The sequence below is a fragment of the Peromyscus eremicus genome, chromosome 6, assembly GCF_949786415.1.
Source record: "Peromyscus eremicus chromosome 6, PerEre_H2_v1, whole genome shotgun sequence".
NCBI classification, from domain to species: Eukaryota; Metazoa; Chordata; class Mammalia; order Rodentia; family Cricetidae; genus Peromyscus; species Peromyscus eremicus.
The window spans coordinates 18,465,134-18,491,202 of record NC_081421.1 but is presented as its reverse complement, the minus strand read 5'-3'; the positions used below and the strand labels follow the sequence as shown (position 1 = coordinate 18,491,202).

Here is a 26,069-nt window from a genome sequence, read left to right as displayed (position 1 = left end):
TATGAATATAAGAAGTATGTTTGCTAATACAGTACTATAGAGTTTCCTTAAGAATATAAGTTTGTAAGAAGTATAAATAAGTGTATGTTGAATGTGAGCTTGTAAAAAAGTGTAAATGTTGAATGTTAGTCTAAATGCTTAATGTAAATACATGTAGTGTAAATGGTCATGCTAGTTGTAAATGTAAGTGTAAATAAGTGTAAATACAGTAAGTCAGACAAATGTAGGTTTAGAATATATAGGATTTAGGTCTAAGGATATGGTAAAAGTTTATTAGAGGGATTATATGGTGAAGTTAAATAAAAAAGTAATTTAGATTAGAGTAGGAACCTGGAATGCAGAAAACAGTGTCCATAGCACACTGCAAACTTGGCAGTTCCAAAAGCCACCAATAATAACAAAAAACATCTTCAAAGATTGCCAACTATAGAAGTAGCAGTCAGGTGTCCACGGCTGACACCCGTAGAGTGTCATAGCTTCCCAAGTAGCAGACGCCATGAGCCAGCAAAAGCAGAGCCAACACTAGCAGTGAGGCTCTACAAGCTTTGAGCCATGAAGAAGCCACAGTGAGAAGTGGACACACTAAGCTACTAGAATGGCTAACCACAGGCAGCAACATAGAAAACCCAGCCAAGATGCTACACCGTGAGGAAGGCAAATGGCAGACAGCTTGGAGAGTCCAGAGGCTTGTGTCACCACAGGAAAGGGGAACAGCGAGCAGTGATGAGCAATGAAGACTGTGGAAGCCAGAGAGCTTCCAGGAGCAGAGAAGCAGTGTCAGTACTAGAAAAGCAGCTGAGACACACAGTAACTGCTGAATCCTCCAGGCTGAACAGCTAGACTGGGATTCTGTGGAAACTGCTGAATGCTACAGAGGATTCCTAGACCCAGGGTGCTGAGTACTTGGTCTGTCAGTGAGGCAGGTAGTGGGACCCTCCCAGGGCCAGAGTTGCTGTGGGAGGGTCATGCATGGTTCAGCTCATGGCAGCTGGAAGAGCCTTGAGCCATGTGGCTGTGTGGTGAAGCTCTCTAGCCTCAGGACACAGAGGTCTGGAAATGGCCTGGTTATTGAAGGCTACAGACTGAAAAGCGCAGCGGTAGCTGAGTATGAAAGTTGCAGAAATGCTTGTTTGAACTAAAATGGTTAACTCAGAAGTTTTGGTTATAGGACTCCTCATATTTGGAGCTGTTTGCTGGCACAGCCATATCTGGATGGAATGGCAGAAATCATAGAGCCAGCACAGCTGCTTGACAAAGATCCAGCAAAGCTGAGTCACATGATGGCTGCCATGTCACCTTTGGTTTTCATCTCTACCTGTTGCATACTTGAGAGACTTTTAATGTTTCTACAATTTGAGGATATTGGTTGATGGAAAATTTCTTATGTATCATTTATGCCTTCTCTCAGGAATGCTGCTTCTAAGCTTCCCCAGAACAGTCCTGAACATACTATTCCCCTCACTTTTAGGGAGATATCCTTATTTACTTGAATGTCTTCCTTATGCCTTAGAAGTTGTGACACATAAAGAAGCCCGAGGTCTCTTCACAGGGCTATGAGACATTCTTGAAACATCTGCCCCTGTACTTACACAGGAACAAGATATTCAAAACAAAGTAAACACAAAAAGTTCAACAAGATTCGGTAGGCTAGAGGAGTTTGCCACAGTTCAAATTACAAGCCTCTTCCCACTGTACACTCAGACAATTACGTGGCATACAACTCTGCCCTACATAGAGACATATTGATGAGCAAAGTATGGAGTGGAAAGATGATAAAAGTATGAGGTGTTAGGACCTCCCTCTCTTAGAAGTTAGCTCATGTAGGGCCACTATAATGTCATATGACCAAGGAACAACAGAATTAGACATATAGAAAAATTCCATAAAGATATAAATGTGAATATTGACTGTATTATGCCAGAATTTGAATAATAACTATAGCAGCTTTTGCCTGGGGATTTTTCTTGGGCACTGAGAGTTAATAATACACTGCGTGACAAAGGCTGTCACATGCCTCTAGTTTCTTAAAAGTTAGGTTATGGGGTTAATGAGTAAGAAGAATGATAACTCTGTTTATTAATGATGTCAAAACTTGAGGGAAAATGATTGGAAATAACTTTGTTCTATCATAGTTTATTAATGATGATTAAAAGATGAGCAAAGGGAAGTGAAACACATGTCCAAAAAACAAAAATAATATGATCTATGTTTTGGAACATCATGACTGTATCCCTGCTTACTAAATTCTGTATAAATAAAGGAACATTCTGGCTGCTAGTCAGTTAGGCTGCAAGATTCTCCCGACCACCGTGGCCTGGCTCACTTCCTTCCCCTACCAACTCCTTACATCCTCTGCTGGGACCTGTTCCACTAGGGATGACTCTTATATGCTTCCTGTCTGTCCATCTCTCCTAAAATGAAACTAAGAAGTATCCCATGTCTGATTCTTCCATTGCTGCTCTTGCATCCACCCATCTTCAGACCTGCCCTCATCCAGAGCTGGACTCTGGCAGTTTGCTATAAAGACTTAAGGGCAGTTGACAAGCCAGGCCCTGATTTTGAGCATTCAGAGGTACTTTTAGGAATGGTACCAGAAGTCTTTTTGAGCTATTGAACTTAAGAAACAAAATAGACAGTAATGATTTCATTATGAAACTGTTTAAGTAAAATAGAACTACTTAAAAAGAGATGTTTAAATAGAGACATTTGGGGATTTTTTTTCTAAAAAATTATAAAGGTTGAGTGTTACTATTTCTCAGTCTATTTAATTTAAAAAATGTTTTAGTGTTATTTGAGTGAATTAATGTTATGTTTTGTATAGTTCTATTAAGAAATTGTTCTTGAATGTAGGTTTGTAAGAAAGTGTTAATGGTTATATTGAGGGTAGGTTTGTAGGAATTATAATTGTGTATAGTATGTTCATGTTAGAATTATGTTAACCTATTGATATTAATACACCATGGTTTGGTGAAGTTAAGGAATTATTTAAGTTTGATGTGAATACATAAAAAGTTTATCCTATGCTGGGAGGTGTGACAGCTATGGAGATTGCTGTGAGCTCTTAATGGAGAGTTGTTTATATATTAAGAAGGGGGTACCTGTTGGAGCCCATTTAGGCTTTACCCAGCAGATCTGCATAGGGAGGATGAAATGGAGCAGTATATATTAATAGAAGGATAAAACTTAGAATGAAAGAACATCAACTCTTCTGAAGAGAGAACAATAGGTTACGTCTCCAGATACTCTGTGTGTCATGTAGCCTATCAACAGGATGGAATAGCTGCTTTGGAATGCAGTTAAACAATCTGTCTTAATATAAATACTAGTATTAAATAGTCTTAAAAACTAATTCATGATGTTTGTGGAACTGGTATTTAAGATCTTACTCCTTTAATTTGATTATTTTCCTTATCTGCAAACAAAAAAGGGGACCTAGAGAGATATCTTAGCAGTTAAGAGCAACTTGCTGCTCTTGCAGTGGGCCTTGTTTGGTTCCCAGCACTCACATGACAGTTCCCATCAATCTATAACTCTAGTTCAAGAGGATCGAATGTCCTCCTATGGCCTCCATGGGTACCTTTAAGCACATGAATACACACACACACATACACACACACACATACACACACACACACACACACACACACACACACACACACACACATTAAGTAAAAATATAGATTTTTCAAAACAAAAAGAAAGGGGGAGGAGGAATAGGTCCCAATCTGTTCCTGAGACTTTTAGGTGATTAACTTGAAAGGTAAAAACAGAGTATACTATTGGAAGAATGAAATACTGTTTATCATGTGCCTCTAAATTGTAAGTTCTCAACCTTTGGGTCATGACTGCTAGAATTTGTAACCACCCCCCAAAGACTGGGCATGCACTGGCAAGTCACTTAGTCATTCCAGGGCCATACATCCTACATAATCCGTGTGCTGTGTGGTCATGTAATTTGCATGCAGCATGATCACGTAATTTGTGAGCATGAATGGCATAGATAAGTAAGCACATATGTGCATGCATGGGTGAATCCATAAGAGTGGATCCCACATACCCTTCCCCCCTCTTCCTGTACAATCTTTCAACAGGCCTAAGTGCATCCCTTCTGTCCCCCTTCCATTAGGTTTTGTTGTGCCTCCTGGCTTTTCTCTCACAGTCAACAGCACTGTATAATAAATAACACTGGTGCCACTCTGCACTCAGGACCCTTTATCGAAGTTTTGCTCTATCTATGACTGCCCACTTCTCCATTTGCCTAGCTGCCAGATGACTTCACACATACTGGCTGCTTTGATTGATGAGTTTTCCCTTTCCAGCCAGTGTAAAGTCCCCTGGAACCGAGGGAATGACCATAGATAGTCCAGTGCCCCTCTGCTGTCCCCAGGACTAGAGGTACACCCATCCATGGCCTTCATTGGCTATGGTCGGTGCCCATCACAGGCTTCAATTTCCCACATCTGCAGTCTGAATTATTATTCTCACCGTCGGACCCTTGTCCTTGGGCTGCATAAACCCCACTCCATTTTCTCGTGTTACAAAGCATTAAATGTTGTTGGACGCCCCCCCCCACACCAGGTGTCCTCTGGCTATGCACATTCTGGCTTTCACCCTTCCAGCTTGACGAAGAATTGGGTGACTTGTGCCAATTACTGATCATCACTTGATCTTGGGGATGCCTGAGATTGTAGTCTTGGATGACATTTTTTTTTCCTATTTTATTTCTCTCTGCTGCAGTCACAGGAAAAAAGGCTTCCAGCCCTATCAGTCCTACTTACCCCTGGGATGGCTTCTGCAAACTCTCAAACCTCTCAGCCAAAGGCTTACTGAAAGATCTGTAAGTTTGTCTACCTCAGCTTTAAGAAATGGCCCAAAGGGGTTGGGGAGTTAGCTCAGTGGTAGAGCGCTTGCCTAGCAAGCGCAAGGCCCTGGGTTCGGTCCTCAGCTCTGGGGGGGGGAAATAAAAATAAACAAACAAACAAACAAACAAAAATGGCCCAAATATCCCTTAGATAACAATAAGAAATGGCCACCTAATAGCTCCTTAGACCCTGATATTTTACAGTAATTATCTAACTTCTGCCAGTGAATAAGAAAATGGAAGGAGTTGCCTTATAGTCAAGCTTTTTTCTATCTAACCTCTAGACCTTCCCTTCTCAATTCTCTCCTGCCCACGTGCTCCTAGGTATGCAACCTGAACCTGAAGAATCTTTGTCTACTGCTCTGAACTCTGCAAAAGAACCTCTGCCTATCTGTCCTCCCACTCCTGCTTGAGCATCTGCCCTTTCAGCTCCTCCTCTAGTCCCCTCCTCCTCTCCAGTATCAGGCTGCCCCAACCACTCAACTCTTGCTCCAATCTTTACACCTCCTATCACTCATTCTCATACTACTAAGGGATCTGACTCCAGCCATGCCAACATGCTAACCATTCTCGCTTTGCGAGAGGTAGCTGGGGTGGATGGATTGGTTAAGGTCTATGTCCCTTTCTCCCTCGCAGAACTTTCTCAGATAGAAAAAAAATGGGTTCCTATACTTTTAATTCTGCTTCCTTTATTAAACTATTCCAATATATTACCCAATTTTATAGTCTCACTTTTTATGATGTATATATGATACTTGCTAATTACCTACTTCTTGAGGAGTGCACACTAGTTTGGGAGCAGGCTAGGCCACATGCAGATGAGGTTCATCAAACCAATGCTGCCCACCCACCGGAGCTGAGGCAGTTCTCGATCAGGACCCACATTGGGATTATAATACCCCGGGGGGCTCTCTAGCTAGGGATAGGTTTATAACCTGCCTCCTGACAGGTCTTCATAAGGCTGCCCTCAAATCAGTTAACTATGAAAAGCTAAAAAATGTAATTCAAGATAAGAACAAAAATCTGTCCCATTTCTTAGAACGCCTTACAAAGACTCTCCTTCAATATACTAGCCTAGATCATGAGAGCCTAGAGGGCAGATAGGTCCTTATGACCTACTTTCATAAGGGTTAAACTTAAGTGTCTGGAGAGGGGTCCTCTGACTCAACAGGCAGAAGTTTTAGTGGTGGCATTTAAGGTGTACCATGGGAGAGATGAGAAAGCCTGTAAACAGAATTGCCAAATTTGGGTACATGCTATCTGACTGGCTTCCCAAAGGCATCCAGGTCCCTGTTTTACATGTGGTAGAAGGGCCACTGGGCTCATGCATGCTATGCCCCATGTGGGCCACCAACTGGGCCTTGTCCAAAGGGCCTCCAAGAGGGACACTGGTCAGCTGACTGTTCCCGTGCACTTCGTGATTTCAGTATTCAAATGAAGACCTCCTCTAGCCGATCTCCTAGGCATGGCCATGGGTGAGGATTGAAGGTACCCTGTTCCCGGACTGACCATAACCATCTCTCACAGGGAACCCAGGGTAGCCATTACAGTATCAGGGTGATCCGTTTCCTTCCTTTTGGACACTGGAACCAGTTACTCAGCCCTGAGGGAGTTTTGGGGTCCCACCTCTCCTTTTCGTCTTCCTATTGTCAGGGTAGGGGGACACCCTTACCTACCTCATCAGACCCCACCACTTAATTGTATTTTCAAGGGTATCCCTCTCACCCACACATTTTTAGTTGTGCCAACCTTCCCTGTGCCCTTAATAGGAAGAGATTTTCCACCTAAGGTAGGAACTTTTATTTCATTTGCTCCCTCCATTTGCCTCACTCTAGACTCAGCAGTGTCCCTCCTCCTCCTCTTAGCCACCCAGCCTATAAGCTCTAACACTTCATTTCCCATGCCAGCCTCTCAGGTGGACCCCAAAGTCTAGGACACCCAGAACCCTTCTATTGTTAGGCACCATCCCCCCATTATTATCCAGTTGCAGGACCCTACCAGATACATCACACAAGCTTAGTACCCTCTCTCACTCCAGAGTTTTAGAGGACTTAAACCTATCATTTACGACCTCAGGAAAAAGCTGCTCCGCCCAACCTCTTTGCCTTTTAACACCCCCATACTTGAAGTTAAGAAGTCTAATGGAACCTACTGCCTGGTTCAAGACCTCTGGCTTATCAATTCTACAGTGGTCCCTCTTCATCCTGTGGTACCTAACCCTTATACACTTCTTTCCACTGTCCCTTCAGGAACCTCTCACTTCTTAGTTCTAGACCTCAAGGATGCCTTATTTTCTATTCCTCTCAGTTCTCAAGTCTCAAAATGCCTTTGCTTTCACCTAGACTAACCCTGACACTCATCTGTCTATGCAGCTGACCTGGACTATCATGCCACAGGGATTCAGGGACAGTAAACACCTATTTGGTCAGGTCCTAGCCTCTGACCTGCTCTCTCTGTCCCTCCCTGGCTCTAAACTAATACAGTATGTAGATGACATTCTACTCTGCTGCTCATCATTACAACTTAACCAAACTAACACCTCTGCTCTCCTAAATTTCTTATCCAGCTGGAGTTATAGGGTCTCGCCTTCCAAAGTTCAGCTGTCCACACTTCATGTCACTTACTTAGGTCTAACCATTACTCCAACCCACACGGCTATCACTGTAGAAAGAAATCAAGTCTCTTGCAGTATCCTCTACTAAACAGGAGATTCTGTCCTTTCTGGAAATAGCTGGCTTCTTATGGTCTTGGGTTCTATCTTTTTCTCTCCTTGTTTGTCCCTTATATGAGGCAGCTCTGGGCTCACTGCATAAACCCCTCTTTTACCCCATTACTAAACCCTTCTAGAAGCTCCAACAAGCTCTCCTCCAGGTCCCAGCACTTCGCCTCCCAGACCTAACTTGTCCTTTCTCCCTTTATATAACAGAAAGTAAGGGGTATGCCCTTAGACACCTAGGGTATTGGCTGGGACCCTCCTTTGCACCTGTAGCATATCTGTCAAAGAAACTAGATCTTACCACTCAGGGATGGGCACCTTGCATTCATGCTTTAGCAGCTGCTGAGCTCGTTATTCAGGAATCAAAGAAGCTAAACTTTGGGTCACCCACCACTGTCTTCTCTCACCATAAACTGTCCCATCTCTTAACTTATAAAGGCTTACAGGTTATTTTTTTTTTTTACCTCCTTCCCAAGTTATTTCTCTCCAGGTGGCATTACTGGAAAATGCCATACTTACTTTCCTGACTTGCCCACCCCTTAATATTTCAAGCCTCCTTCCTCAACCTAACACTGACTATTCTCCATCTCATTCCTGCACTGAAACCTTAGAAGAACTATTACCCTATTCTTCACATATACAGGAGGACACGTTGCCTCAGGCCACTTATACCTGATATACAGATAGCAGCTCCTTTTTACATGAGGGGACTCATAAAGCAGGCTATGCAATAGTGTCAAATAATGGGGTGGTAGAAGCACAGTCATTACCCGCACACACTACTAACCAACAGGCTGAGCTGATAACTCTCACCCGTGCCTTCCAATTGGCTCAGGGGCAATCCTTAAATGTTTATACAGACTCCAAATATGCTTTCCATATCCTCCTGTCCCATGCTGCTATTTAGAAAGAGCATGGGCTCCATACAGCAAAGGGAGAATTCATGTCTAACTCAGGCCAAATAATGGCCATGCTAAAATCCTCTCATCTTCCCAAGGCTACAGGAATTATCCACTGCTAGTCTCACCAGACCAACAGCTCCATCATCTCTAAGGGAAATAACTGGGTTGACCAGGTAGCCAGGACAGTGGCCCTCCAGGGCCAAGTCTCACTCACCCACCACAGGGAATCCATACAGTGCAGCCCACACCCTCAAAGGTAACTCCGTGACACAAGCAAATTCTGTCTTATGTACATCAGCTCTTTTACCCTAATAGTCTTGCTCTGTTTCAATTTGTAAAAGCCCACTTGCAGCCCACCTCTGAGGACTTACAATACTTAAGAACTATTATTGCCTCTTGTGAAATTTGCCAACAGTCAGATCCTAACACCAAATACCAGAGGCAACCTTTTCCCACCCACCAGGTTAGAGGTTTCCTTCCACAGACTGATGGGCAGCTCGATTTTACTATATACCCACTGTCAGGTGAATTAAATATTTCTTCGTGATGGTGGAATCATTTTCGAACTGTGTGGAGGCATATCCGGTTTCTAATAAGCAGGTTCAGACAGTTGCAGATCTCCTTCTCCGGGAAATTATTCCCTGGTTTGGGATTCCTGCCTCTCTCCAGTCTGATAATTGTCTGGAGTTCACCTCCCAGATTTCCCAGACACTAGCTAAGGCTCTTAATATTCCTTGGCATTTTCATATTCCGTACCATCCTCAGTCCTCAGGGAAGGTGGAGTGCACCAACTGGTCTTTAAAATCCATCCTTACTAAGATGTCACAGGAACCTCACCTAGACTAGGTAACATTGTTTCTTCCAGTTCTTTTTAGGCTCTGGGCCCTTCACAACTGGCCTCTCTCAACCTCCCCATTTGAACTGACATATGGGAGACCGGCTCTACCACCAGGCATCCTATCCAAGTCTTCACCCCTCCCAGATGACCTCCTAACCCCCTTACTCTGTCATCTTTGCTCTCTCCTATGGAATTTCGCTGACCACTCCTTACCCCAGCCATGTGACCGTCCTTGCCCACTTCAAATCCACATTGGAGATCAGATCCTTCTTTCCACTCTAGGCCAGCGCCCCTCACCCCTTTCCCCTAAATGGCAGGGACCCTTCAAGGTAATTCTTGTAACCCCCACAGCTGCTAAGCTCAAGGGCTTCCCACACTGGATTTACTTGTCCCATCTGAAGTCTTTTATCTCACTTTCAACCTAGAAGAATTCCTCCTCATTTACAGTGACACAGACAGGGCCTTGTTCTCTCAAGTTCCAGAGGACACCAGGATCCACTGCCTTGTCACCAATTCCAGAAGAATGAGGTTTCACCCGATATGCTTTTCCTTCCTGGTTCCCTCTCCTAAAACTATTCAGCTAATTGTTACAAGACCACCATAGAGCTAGAGGCCAAGGACCATCAAGTGTACCCAGGCAGTAAGGAACAATAACATTCCGGGGGTATTTATACCCCCAGACCCAAAAGGGTCTGGACTCTGCAAAAAAACAGACTTTAATATAACAATCTATTCCTGTTAAATGCCCTTAGCAATTGATCACCTCTGTCTCCTAGATGCTAAACTAATAAAGGAAACAAGTGCCTTAAAATTTGTCTCAGATAAGGCTTATCTCAGGTAAAAATTAAAAGCAAATTCCAAGCCCCCCATCCCGTCTTTAACACTAACCAATAAAATTTTGACAACAGAGTACTAAACATTATAATATCATGGCTACCAGCTCAAGATTTTAAATTCCCTGTGGCTGCTTCTTAATATGTTTAAAAATGCTTCCAAGCTACAGAGACACCTTGAATCCACCTGTACAGGTCAGGTCCACTCAAGATAAGTATAACTCAAACTTTCCTGGTCCTGGGACCCCCTTCCTTCACCCTGGGACCCCTTGGGGAACCCCTTCAAGGCAACTTTTTTCTAAAGTTCCTCTTCTGCCTCACCAGCACCTTGTCAGACTGAAACAACCATAGAGCCTTAAGCAGCGGAAGATGATGGACGATTCCCAAAGCAGTAGAGGACAATCTACTACCTCAGGACATCCAGCTACCTCAAAAGCCTCCTTCTCTACCCCCAAGAGTTAACCGACACCCACCAAGTCAGCTGGAAGCAGTTTTGGGAGATAGGACCTCCCCATTCCTGTTCACCCACCAATTTTTACAAGAACAAAAGAGTCTGGGATTATAGAATTCCTAGTCACTCCCCCATGACTACGCATGTGCTGGCAAGACGCTTAGTCATTCCCGGGCCTTACATCCTACATAACCCGTGCCCTGATGGTCACATAATTTGTACACAGCATGATCATGTAATCTATGCACATGCATGGCGTAGCTACACAAGCCCATATACACATGCATGGGGGAATCCACAAAGTGGATCCCACACACCCTTCCCCTGCTCTTCCTGCACAATCTTACAATAGGCCTAAGCACATCACTTCCGTCGCCCTTCTTCTAATGAACTATTATAATGGGTTTTGTTGTGCCTTGTGGCTTTTCTAGTATGGTAAACAGTGCCACATAATAAATAACAGTGACCCCTTTGGGGATCTGAATGACCCCTTCAAAGGGGTCACCCAAGACCACTGGAAAACACAGATAATTACATTATAATTTATAACAATAGCAAAATTACAGTTATGAAGTAGCAACAAAACTAATTTTATGATTGAGGGTCACCACAACATGAGGAACTGTATTAAAGAGTCATAGCATTAGGAAGGTTGAGAACCACTGCTTTACATGTTTAAATGTCCATTATTCCCTTAAATTTTTGCAAAGTTTTATTTGCCAAGGTTTCCTTTCTATGTTTATATTACTTAAAGTTTTTAAATATGAAATACGATTCCCAATTTTATATTTATCTAGCCACCTATTTTTATCTTGTTTTGTATGTGGTATTAGCCATGCTGGGCAAGCAGTTACCACAGATCTATGCCCTTTGATTAACTATTTTAAAAATACATTTGCACATACCAAGACTAGAAACTCACAATTATATCATTTATGTCTCTTATCAGTATTTCTAAGTTTCACCTTAAACCTGCCATTCAAGCATGCACTTATACCCCTGCCAAGGCAAACCACACATCTAAAGACAGACCATAGTTTTACTGGAATAATAGAGAGGAGGAAAAACATGCCTCAAGAAGGAAAAATGATACCTGAGTCAAGAGAAGAAATATTGTAAAATGAATAAATGCAAACAAAAAGATGTCATGACGTAGAGGGATAAACCACATAATGTGAAGAAGAAATCCATTAAGTCAATGCCTAAGAAATAGTCAAGAAGAAATATAAAACCAAGAAGAGAAGAGGAATACAATGTCAAAAAGAGGAGAGTGAGTATGATGAGTCACTGGGAATCTCCCAATGCAATTCTGACAGCTGGAAACAGAAGCCAATGCAATGAGTAAGAGCATAAAGAAGACATTAATCTCCAAGAGCTACAACAGGAAAGGAATGCAGAAGAACAATTAATTCAGGGGAGACATAATCAAAAGGAAGTATTTAAAATAAAGACCTGAATATTTTTCATGAAAAACCCAGTAGAATTAGACTGAATAACCAAGAGACGAGGAAAAGGAACAGAAAAATGAAGTGTGGAAAATGGAATGAGAAAAATTAAAGCAATAGTTCTATAAAGAGCAGGACTTCTTCTTCCTGAGAAAGGACAGATAAGAGACAGACAGCCTCAAAGAAAGCAAGAAGGAAAGCTCACACCCAGTAGTCTTTATGTTCAAATGCTTCCAAAATTGCTGCAAGCCACAAGAATATATTATAGAGATTCGGCTGTATATAATAAAGCTATACCTAGAAAGGTCAAGGAACCTTTTCTAGAGGGAAGCCATTTATTGGTGTTATTCAGCTTTTTACATATCAGCTGTCTTCTGCTATGAATTTTTTGTGCACTCATATACTACTAGGCCATATGGCAAACAGCATAAGCTTCTCAGACCTACTGCTGATCTACTAGGTAACCCCCCTACAGAGCCTAGGAGACAGGTGGACTGTAGATGCATAGCTTTGTTTCTTGTGCAAATGAAGCTCAGATCATCCTTTTCCTTCAGGCCTAGTGGCATTCCAGAGCTACTGATTCAAGACAAGAGTTTTTTGCATTACCAGGTGCAGTAAAAACTGGTCTGGGCAGAGTCACATAGCCAGAGAGGAGAGAAAAAGGCAGCATTTCTGTAGACGGTAAGAAAGACTGGCTCACACCAAGGAGTAGGGAGTAAGGAAAAGTTCTGCAGGTTGTAGGTGGATTTGAATCAAGTCAGGGGAGGAGAAGAGGAAGGAAAGATGGAAGATGGAGGAACTGAAGATGAGGATGAGGTCAAGAGCATAAGAGCTTATCTATTACTAGAGCTATGAGAGGACAGAAAAAGAATGGATAGAGAAGAACTGAGTGTGAGGATGGAACTTAAGCTGTATAGATAGAATTTTGTCTTCAAGAAATAAAGTAAATGGATGAAAGAGCATGGTGTACATAGATTATTTTCCCTCAGATAACCCCACACTGGATGTATCATCTTTCCCAGTACTCTGGGAAGGATTTTCTCAGGGCAGGCCCCTGGGAAAATTTTAATACAAAATAATCATATTTAATGATAAAATGAAGTTTGAGGTTCAAATTAGAAAGGACATAAAAGCAGGCTGCTTCTTACAAATAACATAGAGAAATCCCATCCCAATGACAAGTTCTTAAAAAAGAAAAGCAATCTGCAGGGGGGAACCATGATTTTCTGTTTGGTAGCTTTAAACAAAAGACTCTTAGGTCAAAATGTTGGTGACCACATTCGAGCTCTCTTGTGTACTTGATGGATGGCCTTAGTGAAGTTATTTTATTTGTTCACCTAGAAACTGAAAATGGTGAGGATTAAGTGAGAAAAATCTATGAAAAGAAATGAAGGACAAACCAAGCAGACAGGAGCACATGTTAACGTTATGCACTGTTATATACTATAAGTTACTATTAGTGAAATTCTTACAATTTTCAAATTCAATCTCTAAATATAACAAGTGTATTAAATTATCAATATGTCCCTCTTAAGAGGGAACAAAATGGCAGAAGCAGAAGTAAAAATCAAAGCCTACATTAGCAATTATTAAGTTAATCATACAAACCCTCAAAAAAAAAAGTACTTTAGTTCAGCAAATATAATTCACTTAACAGATATAAAATGAAGTTCACATATATTTCTAACAATACTGTCTAGCAACACTTGTTGTTTGATATTTTGTTTGTGTTCTGACAAATAAAGCTTGCCTGGAGATCAGAGGGCAGAGCTAGCCACTAGTTAAGCATAGAGGCCAGGAAGTGGGAGGCTCATGCCTTTAATCACAACACTTGGGAGGTGGAGACAGGAATATAAGGCTGGTGGAGACACGATCTCGGTCCCCTTTCAGTCTGAGGATTCATAGAGGTAAGAAGTCCATAGTGGCTGCTGCTTTGCTTCTCTGACCTTTCAGCTTTCACCCCAATATCTGACTCCTGATTTTTATTAATAAGACTAATTAGGGTCATGTTTCACTTATAGACAAATATGATATCCCATTTTAAGCAGAGAGGTTTTAGACTTACAATCCAATTGCTCAGCACAGAAAGTGGACAGATGATCAGTGTTGTTCTTGTCCTCTCTCCAGTGTCACATTTCTTTGAGCCCTCTACCACAGATACTCCTAAAAGAACAAGGTGTCGATAGACTTTACCTGCTTTTTTAAATACTGAGTTATCCATCTCAATATGGTCCTAACAATCATCTATGAAGACAGAAATCCAGAAGAATTAAAAAACAGGAAACTGGCACTGGGAGGTGGTGGTGCTTGCCTTTAATCCCAGCACTTGGAAGGAAGAGGCAGGTGGATCTCGGTGAGTTTGAGGCCAGCCTGTTCTACAGAGGGAGTTCCAGGATTTCCAGTCTCTCTCACTCCATAAAACCCAAAATTAAATAGTGATTATTTATCAAGAAGAATAAGAGGACTGTAACTAGACACTTGGAGCAGTCTTTCCTCTTCAGTTAAACTTTTCCAGAAACACCCTCATAGACACAACCAGGAGAGTGTTTCTATGGTGAGTCTAACCCCAATTAAACTAACAAAGAAGATTAACAATTCAATCTCTTGTCAACTTAAAACACAAGCACATCACTTTAAGTCATAACATTCCACCCTGGCCCCCGAACTTTCATGTTCATCTCAAAATGCAAAATGCATTTAGTTCATTTCTAAAATTCCTCACACACTTTTTGAATAGACCCAATACTGTTCAATAGTTCAAGGTTATTCTGAAACTCAGGGCAATTTCTTAACTGTGAGCCCCTATATCCTTCCTCATAAACATCCTAAGGTTGTAGCACCTCCAACATCTTGGAGCTTCCACTATATATAAGGTGATACCTTCCCAGTTTGTACAATGTTCTCCCACACCTCCCTGCAGGAAGTTTGACCCTGCCACACACTTTCTATCCACAGCAGCTTTTTGAAATCTTCACCCAAGCCTCCATGAACCTTGCTTCATGCATTTTGCATGCCTACAAAATCAGTACCATATGGACAATACTTCCAAGTTCTGTAGGCAGCTCAAAATGTAGCCCAAAGCTACAACCACTTCTGTATACCTTTACGGCTAACCCTGAGAAAATACTACTCTATGTGGCAACTGTGGAGCAGAGAATGCCTTCAGTGGCATTCTGTGTCTTGGCTATCTCCTTTTAAATTCATCTGCCTTGTTACAAACTAGAGCGTTCAATGCGTAAGGTCTTGCCTCTGTGTACTCCTATCCTAGTGCAGCTGCAAGATTGTTCTTTATGTCGTTAATCTCTGTAACCATTATAGTCACTCTTTCCATATCTCCCCTGTCCTCTCATCCCTTCCTTGCCAAGCTCTACATTTGTCTTACCTTTCTGCCCAACTTGCAGTTTTTTCTTTCAACCTGGGTAAAAGCAGTGAGAAGTAACCATAACACAGCCTAAATGCTATCCTGTCTTGAAATTCCTATGCCAAACAACCAGGTAATCAATGCTTTTTAATTTAGCCCTACTCAAATGGTTAAGACATGGACAGAATGAAGTCAGGTTCTTTACCAGAATAAAACACAAAATGCCACTAGCCCAGTTCCTAAGAAAGTCCTTTGAAACCTGATAAGCCATTTCCCACTATTCTCACTTCTCTCAGAATTCTGATCTTCCAAATTCCAAAATGGCCCATTAGTCTCTTGTCTAAAGCATGTCTATAGCCTACAGCTTCAAAATCTTTCACATTGTTCCTGCAAACCAGTGCTATACTGTGGTGATATTTTATTTGTGCTCTAACAAATAAAGCTTGCCTGGGGATCAGAGGAAATAGCCAGCCACTATATTAAACATAGAGGTCAGGCAGTGGTACCACATGCCTTTAATGTTAGCATTCAGGAGGAAGAGCTTCATCAGGATCTCTGTGAGTTCCAAGCCACATTGGGAACAGAGCCAGGTGTAGTGGCACACACCTTTAATCCCAGAACTAGTTAACTATAGAGGAATGGAGGTGTGTACAAACAGGAAGTGATAGAGCTGGGCAGAAAGAGGAGGTGATATAGCTGGGTGGAAAGAGGAAGTAGCTCTCTCTTGGGCTCAAGATTTCCTAGCAGTAAGAGCTTGTGGCTGGCTTGTTCTATCCCTTTGATCTTTCAGCTTTCACCCAATATCTAGGGTGAAAGCTGAAAGATAGTAATTTGTGCTACACTAATGCTTACAAACCAGTCAGGTTAAACACAGCAATAACACTATTCCTCAGTACCAATTTTCTGTTAGTTGTTGTGACAAAATACCCCACAAAAGTAAATAAAAGATATATTTTGGCCTCCAAATTGAGAATATATTGCCCATTATGGAGAGGAAGTCATAGCAGCAAAAGTATGAGGCAGCTGGTCACACTACATCCACACCCAGGAAGTACAGAAAAATGTTGATGCTCAGCTCATTTTCTCCTTATTAAGTCCAGGAGTAGCCCATGGAATGGGACTGCCTACATTCAGGGTGGATTTTTCCCTCTATAATTAAATCTTTCTAGATTTAATTTTAATTATGTGTGTGTATATAGTGTGTGTGTGTGTGTGTGTGTGTGTGTGTGTGTGTGCCCCTAAAGAGGTCAGAAGTAGCTGGATCCCATTTGTGAGCTACCCAACATAGGTGCTGGAAATTGAATTTGGGTCCTCTGGAAGAGTAGTATGTGCTCTTAACCCCTATGCCATCCAGGTTCAAAATATATATTTTTTACTAATTAATTTATTTATTTTACATCCAGACCCTAGCCTTCCTCCCTCCTCTTCTCCCACTCCCTCTCCCCACTTCCCCTCTGCCTTCCCCTCAATCTACCCCTCCTCCATATCCCCTCAGAAAGTGGCAGGCCTCCTCTGGGCATCAGCAAAACAGGGCACATCAAGCTACCATAAGACCAAGCACCTTCTCCTGTATTCAGGCTGGGCAAGGCAATCCAGCATAAAGAATAGGTTTCTAAGAACCAGCCAAAAGCATCAGGGAGAACCCTGCTCCCACTGCCAGGAATCTCACAAGTAGACCAAGCTACACAACTGTCACATCTATGCAGAGAGCCTAGATTGGTCCCATGCAGGCTACCTGGTTGTCGGTTCTGATTCTGTGAGTTTCCATAAGCCAGGCTAACTGTTTCTGTGGGTTTTCATCTGATGTCCCTGATTACCCCCTGGCTCCTATAAATCCCCCCTTCCTCTCCTCAGCAGGATTCCCCAAACTCCTCCCAATGTTTGACCATGGGTCTCTGAATCTGCCTCCATCAGGCACTGGATGAAGGCTCTCTGATGACAACCTAGGTAGTCACCAATCCTGTTCAGGCTGTACTGCCAGGAGCCTTAGCTGGGGCCATCCTTGTAGACTCATGGAAGTTTCTCTTCCATCAGGCTTCTACCCAACTCCATAAAGCACCCTTCCCCAGTCATCTTTTTCAGCACTCTTCCCTTTCTCCCACCGCCCCCCCCAACCCAATCCCTGAAGTTTCCATGCCCACCCACCCCCAGTCCAACCAGCAGATCTCTATTTCCCATTCCCTGGGAGAACCATATGTCCCCCTTGGGCCCTCCTTGTTACCTAGCCTCTCTAGGTAAAATATATCATTTTTAAACAGACTACATTCAAGTCTGCTTTTATGCCATTATACTGTTTTATCTTCTTTGTATCATTTAACATCTAAAGTCTTTTACTTATGTATTGCATCCCTTATGACTGCTGAATAAGCCATGGAAATAAGATCTTGTGCTGTACATGGAAACCAAGGCACAGAGATACAATTCTCTCAGACATCTAATCTTAATTCTATCTTTTTCCATCCTATTCATAAGCAAGATTGTTTTTCTATGTACAAAATAAAAATTATAAAAAAGATCATTGACATTCTTAAGTGAAAAGCAAATTCTAATAACACTAAAAATTAGATCTTTATTTAAATTTATGCAAGTTAAGCTTTAAACCAATCATAAATGACTCCATTCCTTTACTAGAACAGAACAGGAGGGGAAAGAGGAAAACTAGACTTACTGACCCTTTTTCAATATTTTCTTCTTTGTTGCAAGGGCAGATGAAGTAAGTGCATGACCAAATTTTGTATCTTCTTTAACCTTAGATGATCCTGATAAGAAAAAATCACAGAATATAAAAATTTCTTACTCTGCCTTCTTAGGCACTTTCTATATTCTGCAACTTGGCATATTACTTTAATTAAATAAAAATAGTATTTGGTAAGTAGCAAGCCATTTATGACACTAAGCATATCCCTATAGCTCAGATGATGTAATCACATCCCAGCTGTTACTTCTCTTAAAAGAAAAAGAAGGAACAGACAAATGCAAAGAGATTCAGCTCTCAGGAAAAAAAGCTGTACCAGTATGAAGCTGCTAAATTTCATATCAGTCTAATGGTGATAAGCTGTTTTCCAAATGTAATACAATTTCTCAGTTAATGAGAAAGACAATATGATTTGAAGTAATAGGAAAATAAAGCATATTTCAAAGATGAAATAAATGGTATACATTGTTTTCTACGTGCATAATGTGAATACTGCCAAGAAGGCACTCCAAACCTGTTCATTAAGCTTGTGTGTGTGTGTGTGTGTGTGTGTGTGTGTGTGTGTGTATGTGTTTGTACAAGCACGTCAGCACTTGTATATGTGTGTATACATGCTTGTGCGCACTTATGTAAAAAATAAAAAGTTTTATTCAATTTATTTTGTAAGTAGTAGAAAACAACTGTTTTGTTTAAAGTTGGTTTAAATATTATCCATTAGATTTTTAACTTGAAATTATTCGTTGAATTTGCATAATTTAATTTAACACATAGTAAGTTCATGAAAAGTTCAAACGAAGGAAAAAGTTCAAAAGCAGCCAAATTTTATACTATTGCTAAAGATCTTTCACGCTAACAAGATGTCAATTAATGATTGTTTTATTTTAAAAATATTTACATGAAGGTTATGTAAGTACTGAGATGTAATATACACCTACCTTTTACTCTACTTTTAGTATCTGACTGTGCATTTTTCAGCTTGTCTAAAATAAAAAAAAAATAAACAATGGACACACTAGGAGATTAGACTATATGACAGTATCAAATGAAGTCATATTACCTTTTATTTTCTGTGGAAGTTCACTAGTTTCAATTTCCTCTGAATCACTGCTTTCAATGTACTGAACAGCAATTTTTCTTCTGAAATTGAAAGATTCAAAATAAAATGTAATAAAGCAATATGTTTAATAAATGCAATACAGAAGTTGTTTAACTCCTATTTGCTTTAAAAAAATTTTCCAAAAAACTCTCTTATTTGCCAAGTAAATATCAAATATGCTAAAAAGCTTCTTTTTTTTAATGACCAGATAGCTTCATTTGTAAAATATAGTACCACTAAGATTATATTTGAAAAGTCATTCACATAGAGTTCAATGTTCAGTCGTTCAACTAAAACATGTAACATTAGAACCAAAAATTGGCAATGTGGAAGATAGCAGATGACAACTACATGCGGATTACTAAATTCACAAGGAAGTAAAGGAGGGACTGTGAGAGCCACTGTCCTTGGAGGGGAGTGATGACAGGAAAACACTAGCTTTAGTAGCAAAGAAATACCGAATAAACAGAACAGGAATATCCAGAGCTGATTCAAAGCACTCAAGTCCCAAATGGGGCATGCTCTCTTCCCCAAAGAGGGCTGAGAACAACTAGGGAGGATGGGGATCTCAGCTTAGGACAAACAGAGCTTCAGATAGTCCTACTCTCAGTACAAGATAATTTATAGGGCAGAAAAAGAAGGGAGGAAGGGCTGACATCTGTACAGCCAATTTGTACAACATCTGTGCAAATCTTCAGAGTCAGCGTGGAATCCAAAGACAAAACAAACAAACAAACAAACAAAGCCACAGGAAGTACATTAATGCCAGCCACATCACTGAGAAGATTTACAGTTCCAGCAGACAGTAATTTGGGGGCACATATTCCACATTCATATCTTTCAGTATTTGGCTGGAGCAGAGGTAACACGTCATTTAAAAAGACATATGCTTTGTTAGCAGCCTGGTGGAAGTACATGCAGAGCTCCTCTTTGCATCACCCAGGACAAGTGTCAGGAGACTATTTTGAGTCCTGGAATGCAAAACAGTTCTAACAGGGGTGGTGGTGGTGGGTGGGAGCTCTGACCAGAAGCACACAGTGTTCTTAAGTAGTAGCAATAGGGTCTGAACCATGGACTAGAGTAAGACTCACTGGTTCTTCAGAAGTAGGGCATGAAGTATCAAGAACTTAAAAGTTAACTAGAGCTGGGCAGTGGTGGAGCACGCCTTTAATCCCAAGCACTCGGGAGGCAGAGCCAGGTGGATCTCGTCTACAGAGCTAGATCCAGGACAGGCACCAAAACTACACAGAGAAACCCTGTCTCAAAAAACCAAAAACAAAAAAGTTAACTAGGGCACCTAACACTGCAAACCTTGCTGACATCCCTTTCTAGTGTCTACAGACTGACAGACATTTCTATAGTTACAATGCCCACAAAGTACAACCTCTGGAAGTAAGGTAAACAAAATAAAGATCAACCAACACAGGAAGTTTAATATCACAAAGCTTCTCCTATCACCAGAAAACACCAAGCCAAAGTGAGAAGAAAACATATAACAGTGTAGAGATAATATGATACCTGCACTCATGCAAGTGTTGGCTCAGACATCTTCTGTACCTACACTGAGGTATGTGACCACATAGAGAAAATCACCTGTATACACACAAGTGACCACACTGAGATAGTCTGTACCTGCATGCAGTAAGTGACTGTAAATAGTCTGCAAATGAACATATATAAATAGCTTCAGAGAGATGGGTAGAGATTCATTGGGTCTGCACTAGCTCTGTCAACAGTCAGTCATATTGGAGAGGAGTTCATAGGGCCCTATTTCTCCCTGCTGTATTAGTAGATATTGATAGATTTTGAGAGGGAAAGTATCTTGATCAAAAGCCCTTGGCTGGGAAGCTCAAAAGCCCTAAGGTAGAACCTACTATTGTTTTGATAAATGGTCATGTTGTCAAATTACCTTCTAAATATGTTTACACCTAAGTTTCTTTTTGCAGTTTACTGCAGTCAGTGCAGACATTCACAATTGATCAAAGTGCTGAAAATAAGAGATTAAGTGCTCAGCCCTAAGTGAGACATCTCTGTCATCCCTTATTCTCTAATAAGGGGCATGGAATGTTGGCGAAGAGGAGGCAAAAAACAATGTATGAGCGGGTAGATGGAGAGGAACAAAGCTATCAAATTCATGAACTCACTACAACTGTGGTTACCTGAACATAGTAAGGAGAGTTAAAATCCTGACACAGATTGAGGTTTTCTCCAGGCCCCACCCCTTCCTGAGGAGCTAATGGAAGCTGATAGTTGCTAGAAGAAAGAGAACCATTCTTTTTTGAGTGTGGCTACTGTTAGGTTTTCCATCCTCCAGTAGATGGTCCCATACCCATGAATCTATGGGCAGCACTAACTAGACTTAGTGGTTTATCAAAAAAAGAAGAGGAGGAGGAAGGAGGGGGAGAGGAAGAGGAAGGGGAAAAGAGCAGAAGGAGGAAGGACAAATTGAGCACGGAATTCAATTCCCCCAAGGAATAAATAGGGGGCATGTATGATGATATTTCACTGCATGCATGTATGAAATTCTCAAGAATAAAGAAATTTAAAAAAAAACAAAGAAAAATACTAAACAAATAAATGCTGATGGGAATGCTGCTTTGAGAATGTAAACTGGTGTGGCCACTGTAGAAGCCATAACAGGTCATCAAAAAGCTAAAAATAGAACTACTGCATGGCCCAGTTATACCACTCCTGCACATATACCCAAAAGACTGTGAGTTAACACACTATGGAGATACAAGCACATCAGTACTTACTATTGCATTATCCACAGCAGCTAAAAAAAAAATGCATCTAGCATAAATGTATCATCAACAGCCAAATGAGTAAAAATGACATGCTACATCTACACAATAGTGTTAGCCATAAAGAAAAATGAATCATGGAAAGAAAATGGATGGAATAAGCCAGACTCAGAAAGGTAAATAAATTTTGTGGATCTTAGATTGAACAAAGATATATAAAGCCATATATACTCAAAATTCTCCATACATATTTATATAACAGCAAAGCAAAGAGGATACTGGAAGAAAGAAATTAGAGGGAGGTAAGAAAAAAAAACAGAGAAAGAAGAGAAAGATGGACAAGCTATGGAGGATGAATATGGTCAAAGTACCTAGTATTGAAAAATATTGTCTTTATGAAGCCTACCCATATGTACAATACACACCAATTAAAGAAAATCTTGATAGGGCCTTTGAAAATGGAGTTATAAGAGGATAAGAACAGGGAAAATATAATTATTGATAGCTGCTGGTAGCAAATGGAGTATACAGCAGTGACAACTAGAGTTCAGAAGGTCAACCTATCAGAACTAAGGGTTCTGTTAGAGGAAACCATCATACAAGGCGTTATGGAATTACTGCCTTTTGAACGAACTGGCTGTCTCTTGTTGTAAACTTCTTGTGTAATAACAGCTATGATTCTCCCCATTTACCGTGCATTTCCATGTTACGTGTACATGCACTCTCATGAATGCATCTCAATCTTATGGGCACACATAATTGTGGATAGTCTAGAAGATGGTTTCTTATTTAACTCTACAATTTTTAAGAATAGAAACATACTAAAATGTGCTTCATACTAGATCTATTGTTCCATGTGGACTGTAGGCACTTAGAGGTCTTGTTCTCCATCCTTAGCCACTGACAAGATAAATATTAGACAGACAAAATGTCTTCATAGAACTTTCACAGAGCGGAATTGCAGGTGACTGGCCTTGTTAGATCAAAATGCTTCAGAAGAATTATAGTGAACCAGAAGTGATAGTGCAGGTGTTTGGCCTTGGTATATCTTAGTGCTTCAAGAGATCAATAGCACCTATGTTGCCCTAAGCTTCCTCCACTAGCATCTCCCCATTCTGATTCAAATAACAATTAACACTTTGTATTTATTTCTACACCGGTTTTTAATGCAAGATTTTAGGCTCAGTAGACTAATTATATGTAGGTCCTGATATTCAGGTAACTAACAGAAAAAGGCTATTAACTGACTAACCGTATCTGGATATTATTAATCACATAAAGTAGTACACATACTCTTTGCCTTTTCCTTAAATCTCTCATTGGTTTAATTTCTTTCCTTGTAACCTTTGTAGCTATCCCTTTAAGAGATAGCCAGTACTTTTTACAATCTACAGCTGTTATCAATCACCAATTAAGCTGACCAAGTCTTTGCCAAGTGTGACGCTTATCAGAATGCTTGTCCCTGAGAGTTTACTTTGTAGTTTTTACTAACAAGTTGTTAATGAATGGATGGAGATTTTGTGTGTGTGTGTGTGTGTGTTCATATTCTTAGCGAAACAAAGAAGGGAAGAAGATGGAAAAGACCTAGATAGATATGAGAGAACAGCAACAAGAGAACTGATGGAGAAGAACAAAGATGAGGACTGAGATGGAAAGAACTAGATATACATGAGAGAACAACAGAAGGGACTGAGAACAGGAGGGACTGAGAGGTGCTAAGTAAGAGAACAGAAAAGAAACTGTGTAGATATAGAATTGACTTAGAAGAATAAGGTGAATGGACTAACGAACTCAGTGTGCTTAGATTCACTGAATATCCCTCAAATTAGAATCCTTAGCCGCTTGTAGCATCTGTTCTGGATCCTGATAGAAATCTCCTCAAGGAGGAAATTCATTATATAATCACTGCATAAATTGTAAGTAAGAACAATGGACTTTGGAATTAGACTACCAAGATTCAAATCTTCATTCTACTAGTAACTTGCTATGACTTTATGCAAATCACCAAACTATGTCTGTTTCCTCACTTGGAAAATGGAAATAAAATATAACTGACTATATAGCATAAATGTGACTGTATACAAAAGACCTAAAAATACTACCATTCTGAAGAATAAGCATGTCTGTATCGGCTATAGTACATACACTGGCTGCTGTTGTACACATTTTCCTTGTTATATATTAATTTCCTTTCATCTGATCTATTCTACCTAACAGTGCTATATTACACAGGCTTATGACTAGTTCAGTTTTAAGATTTGGCATTTACAGAAGAAGGAAATCAGGCTAGATTCTGGGATTAAGAGCACTGGCTCCTCTTCCAGAAGACCTGGGTTCAATTGCCCACACCCACATGGCAGCTTGCAGTGATGTGTAACTTCTATTTCAAGAGATCCAATGCCCTCTTCTGGCTTCCTTGAGCACCAGGCACCCATGTGGCACACAGACATACATACAGGCAAGCACTTATACACATAAAATAATAAAATGAAAAAATTTCTAAATAAAAAACAAAAACTAGTAAGTAATGATTTTGAGTTCAGTTCAAGAGGAGATTAATGACGGAATCATCAACTAGACCGTATTTTGTGACTGGTGCTGAGGAATTGCTAGTGGAGATTTAGACACAAGATCACATCCATGTACACTGATGGGAGACCATACTATATAACAAAAGCCTGGTACCTATACCTAGTTGAAAGGGTAAATGAAGCTTATAGAGTTAACAGATTCAAGGTAAGATATAACGAGAATAATATCTTTTATGCAAACTCTCTCTACACTCTAGTCTGTGTTGACTCTCCACAATTTTCTGAAAAGAGCAAAGAACACTGTGTTAAGTCTTCCAAACACATCCTTCAATTTTATCCCCCAAAATCCAAAGGAAAAATCTCAGTGTCTCATTAAGAAAATCTAGGTTAAAAAAAAGGAAAGTGGTAGTGATTATTAAAAATTAATAAACCATTTATTGTATAGATTAATATTACTTTCACTTTTGGAATGAAGAATAGGAAAGACTGGCAGCATGATTTAAGAATTAATAAATTATTTTTTATAGAGTAATATTACTTTTTACTTTTAAAATAAGAACACTATACTGTCATTGTGATTTAGCAGTCTACAATTAGAAATGTATTTGAAGTAACTTATAACTGAAATACAGTTCTCATTTCTTTCTCTTACAAGAAGGCAGAGAAAACAAACATGCCATGGAGCTAAACCTAAACACTTTACCTTTTAGGGCAGAAGCTAGACAATTCTGACATGGGATACTTATTCTTCTCCTGAATATCTGAAACACCAGGTTCTTCACTACATCTGGATGGCTCTATTTCAAAGAAACACACAGAATTATCAAAATGTCTTATAATAACACCATCTCTCTGAAAGGCTTAATATTTTTCCATAACTAACCTTGAACTTTAATAACTTCACTTTCATGCCCTCTGGAACTCTTTCTGCATTTCTCCTAAACTAGTATTTTCCCACTGAGATATACCTTCAGTTTTTTATGACCCAAATGAAAGGTCTTTTTCCAACAGTCACCACCCAACTCAGAGGCTGAATTTATTTCTGTATCACAAAAACAAACAAACAAACAAAAACCAAAAACAACACACGTACACACAGGGAAGGAGGACAGACAGACAGACACTAATAGACCCTAATAAAATGCTAAATATACATTTGTATTTCCAAACATTAGCTGTCACTTAGCAACCTTCCTTATCACTGTTTAGTCCTCCCAGTCATTTTCTTCCCAGAGAACTTCACTAATTTGCAATGAAAATTTGATGCCATTACTTATTATAAGTTAATTTTCTTACCTCTACCCCCCCACCCACTTGCTTATGTATTGCTTCAATCTTAAGAATGCTAACTTATATAATTATTCTTGAATTCTCAATTTTCCCACAACGCACTGTATATACAATGAAGTTCTAAAACAAAACATTATTTTTTCTTTAAATTGTTCTTTGAAGAAATTTTTCTCTCAATTAAAAACACTTTCCCTAACTTTTCTAACTGGTATACTAATAACCAATCAATTATTTTGACAAAACCTTTTCTGATTACGAATCCTCACAAGGTTCTTTAGAAAAAGAGATCCTAAATTTTTATATTAC

At 40.2% G+C, this 26,069-nt stretch overlaps 1 protein-coding gene across 2 annotated transcripts in view; it reads right to left on the bottom strand.

The window, feature by feature from the left end:
- Hltf (helicase like transcription factor) overlaps nucleotides 1-26,069 on the bottom strand; it is a 96,864-nt gene that overhangs the window by 51,350 nt on the left and 19,445 nt on the right. The window contains exons 10-14 of one of the 2 annotated variants that reach the window (XM_059265268.1): nucleotides 25,177-25,270; nucleotides 19,160-19,239; nucleotides 19,038-19,082; nucleotides 18,080-18,166; nucleotides 14,112-14,209 (exon numbers count right to left, since the gene is read on the bottom strand). In XM_059265268.1, coding sequence (XP_059121251.1) covers nucleotides 14,112-14,209; nucleotides 18,080-18,166; nucleotides 19,038-19,082; nucleotides 19,160-19,239; nucleotides 25,177-25,270 — 404 coding nt within the window. The remainder of the gene's footprint in view (nucleotides 1-14,111; nucleotides 14,210-18,079; nucleotides 18,167-19,037; nucleotides 19,083-19,159; nucleotides 19,240-25,176; nucleotides 25,271-26,069) is intronic. The other variant, XM_059265269.1, reaches the window with a different exon arrangement.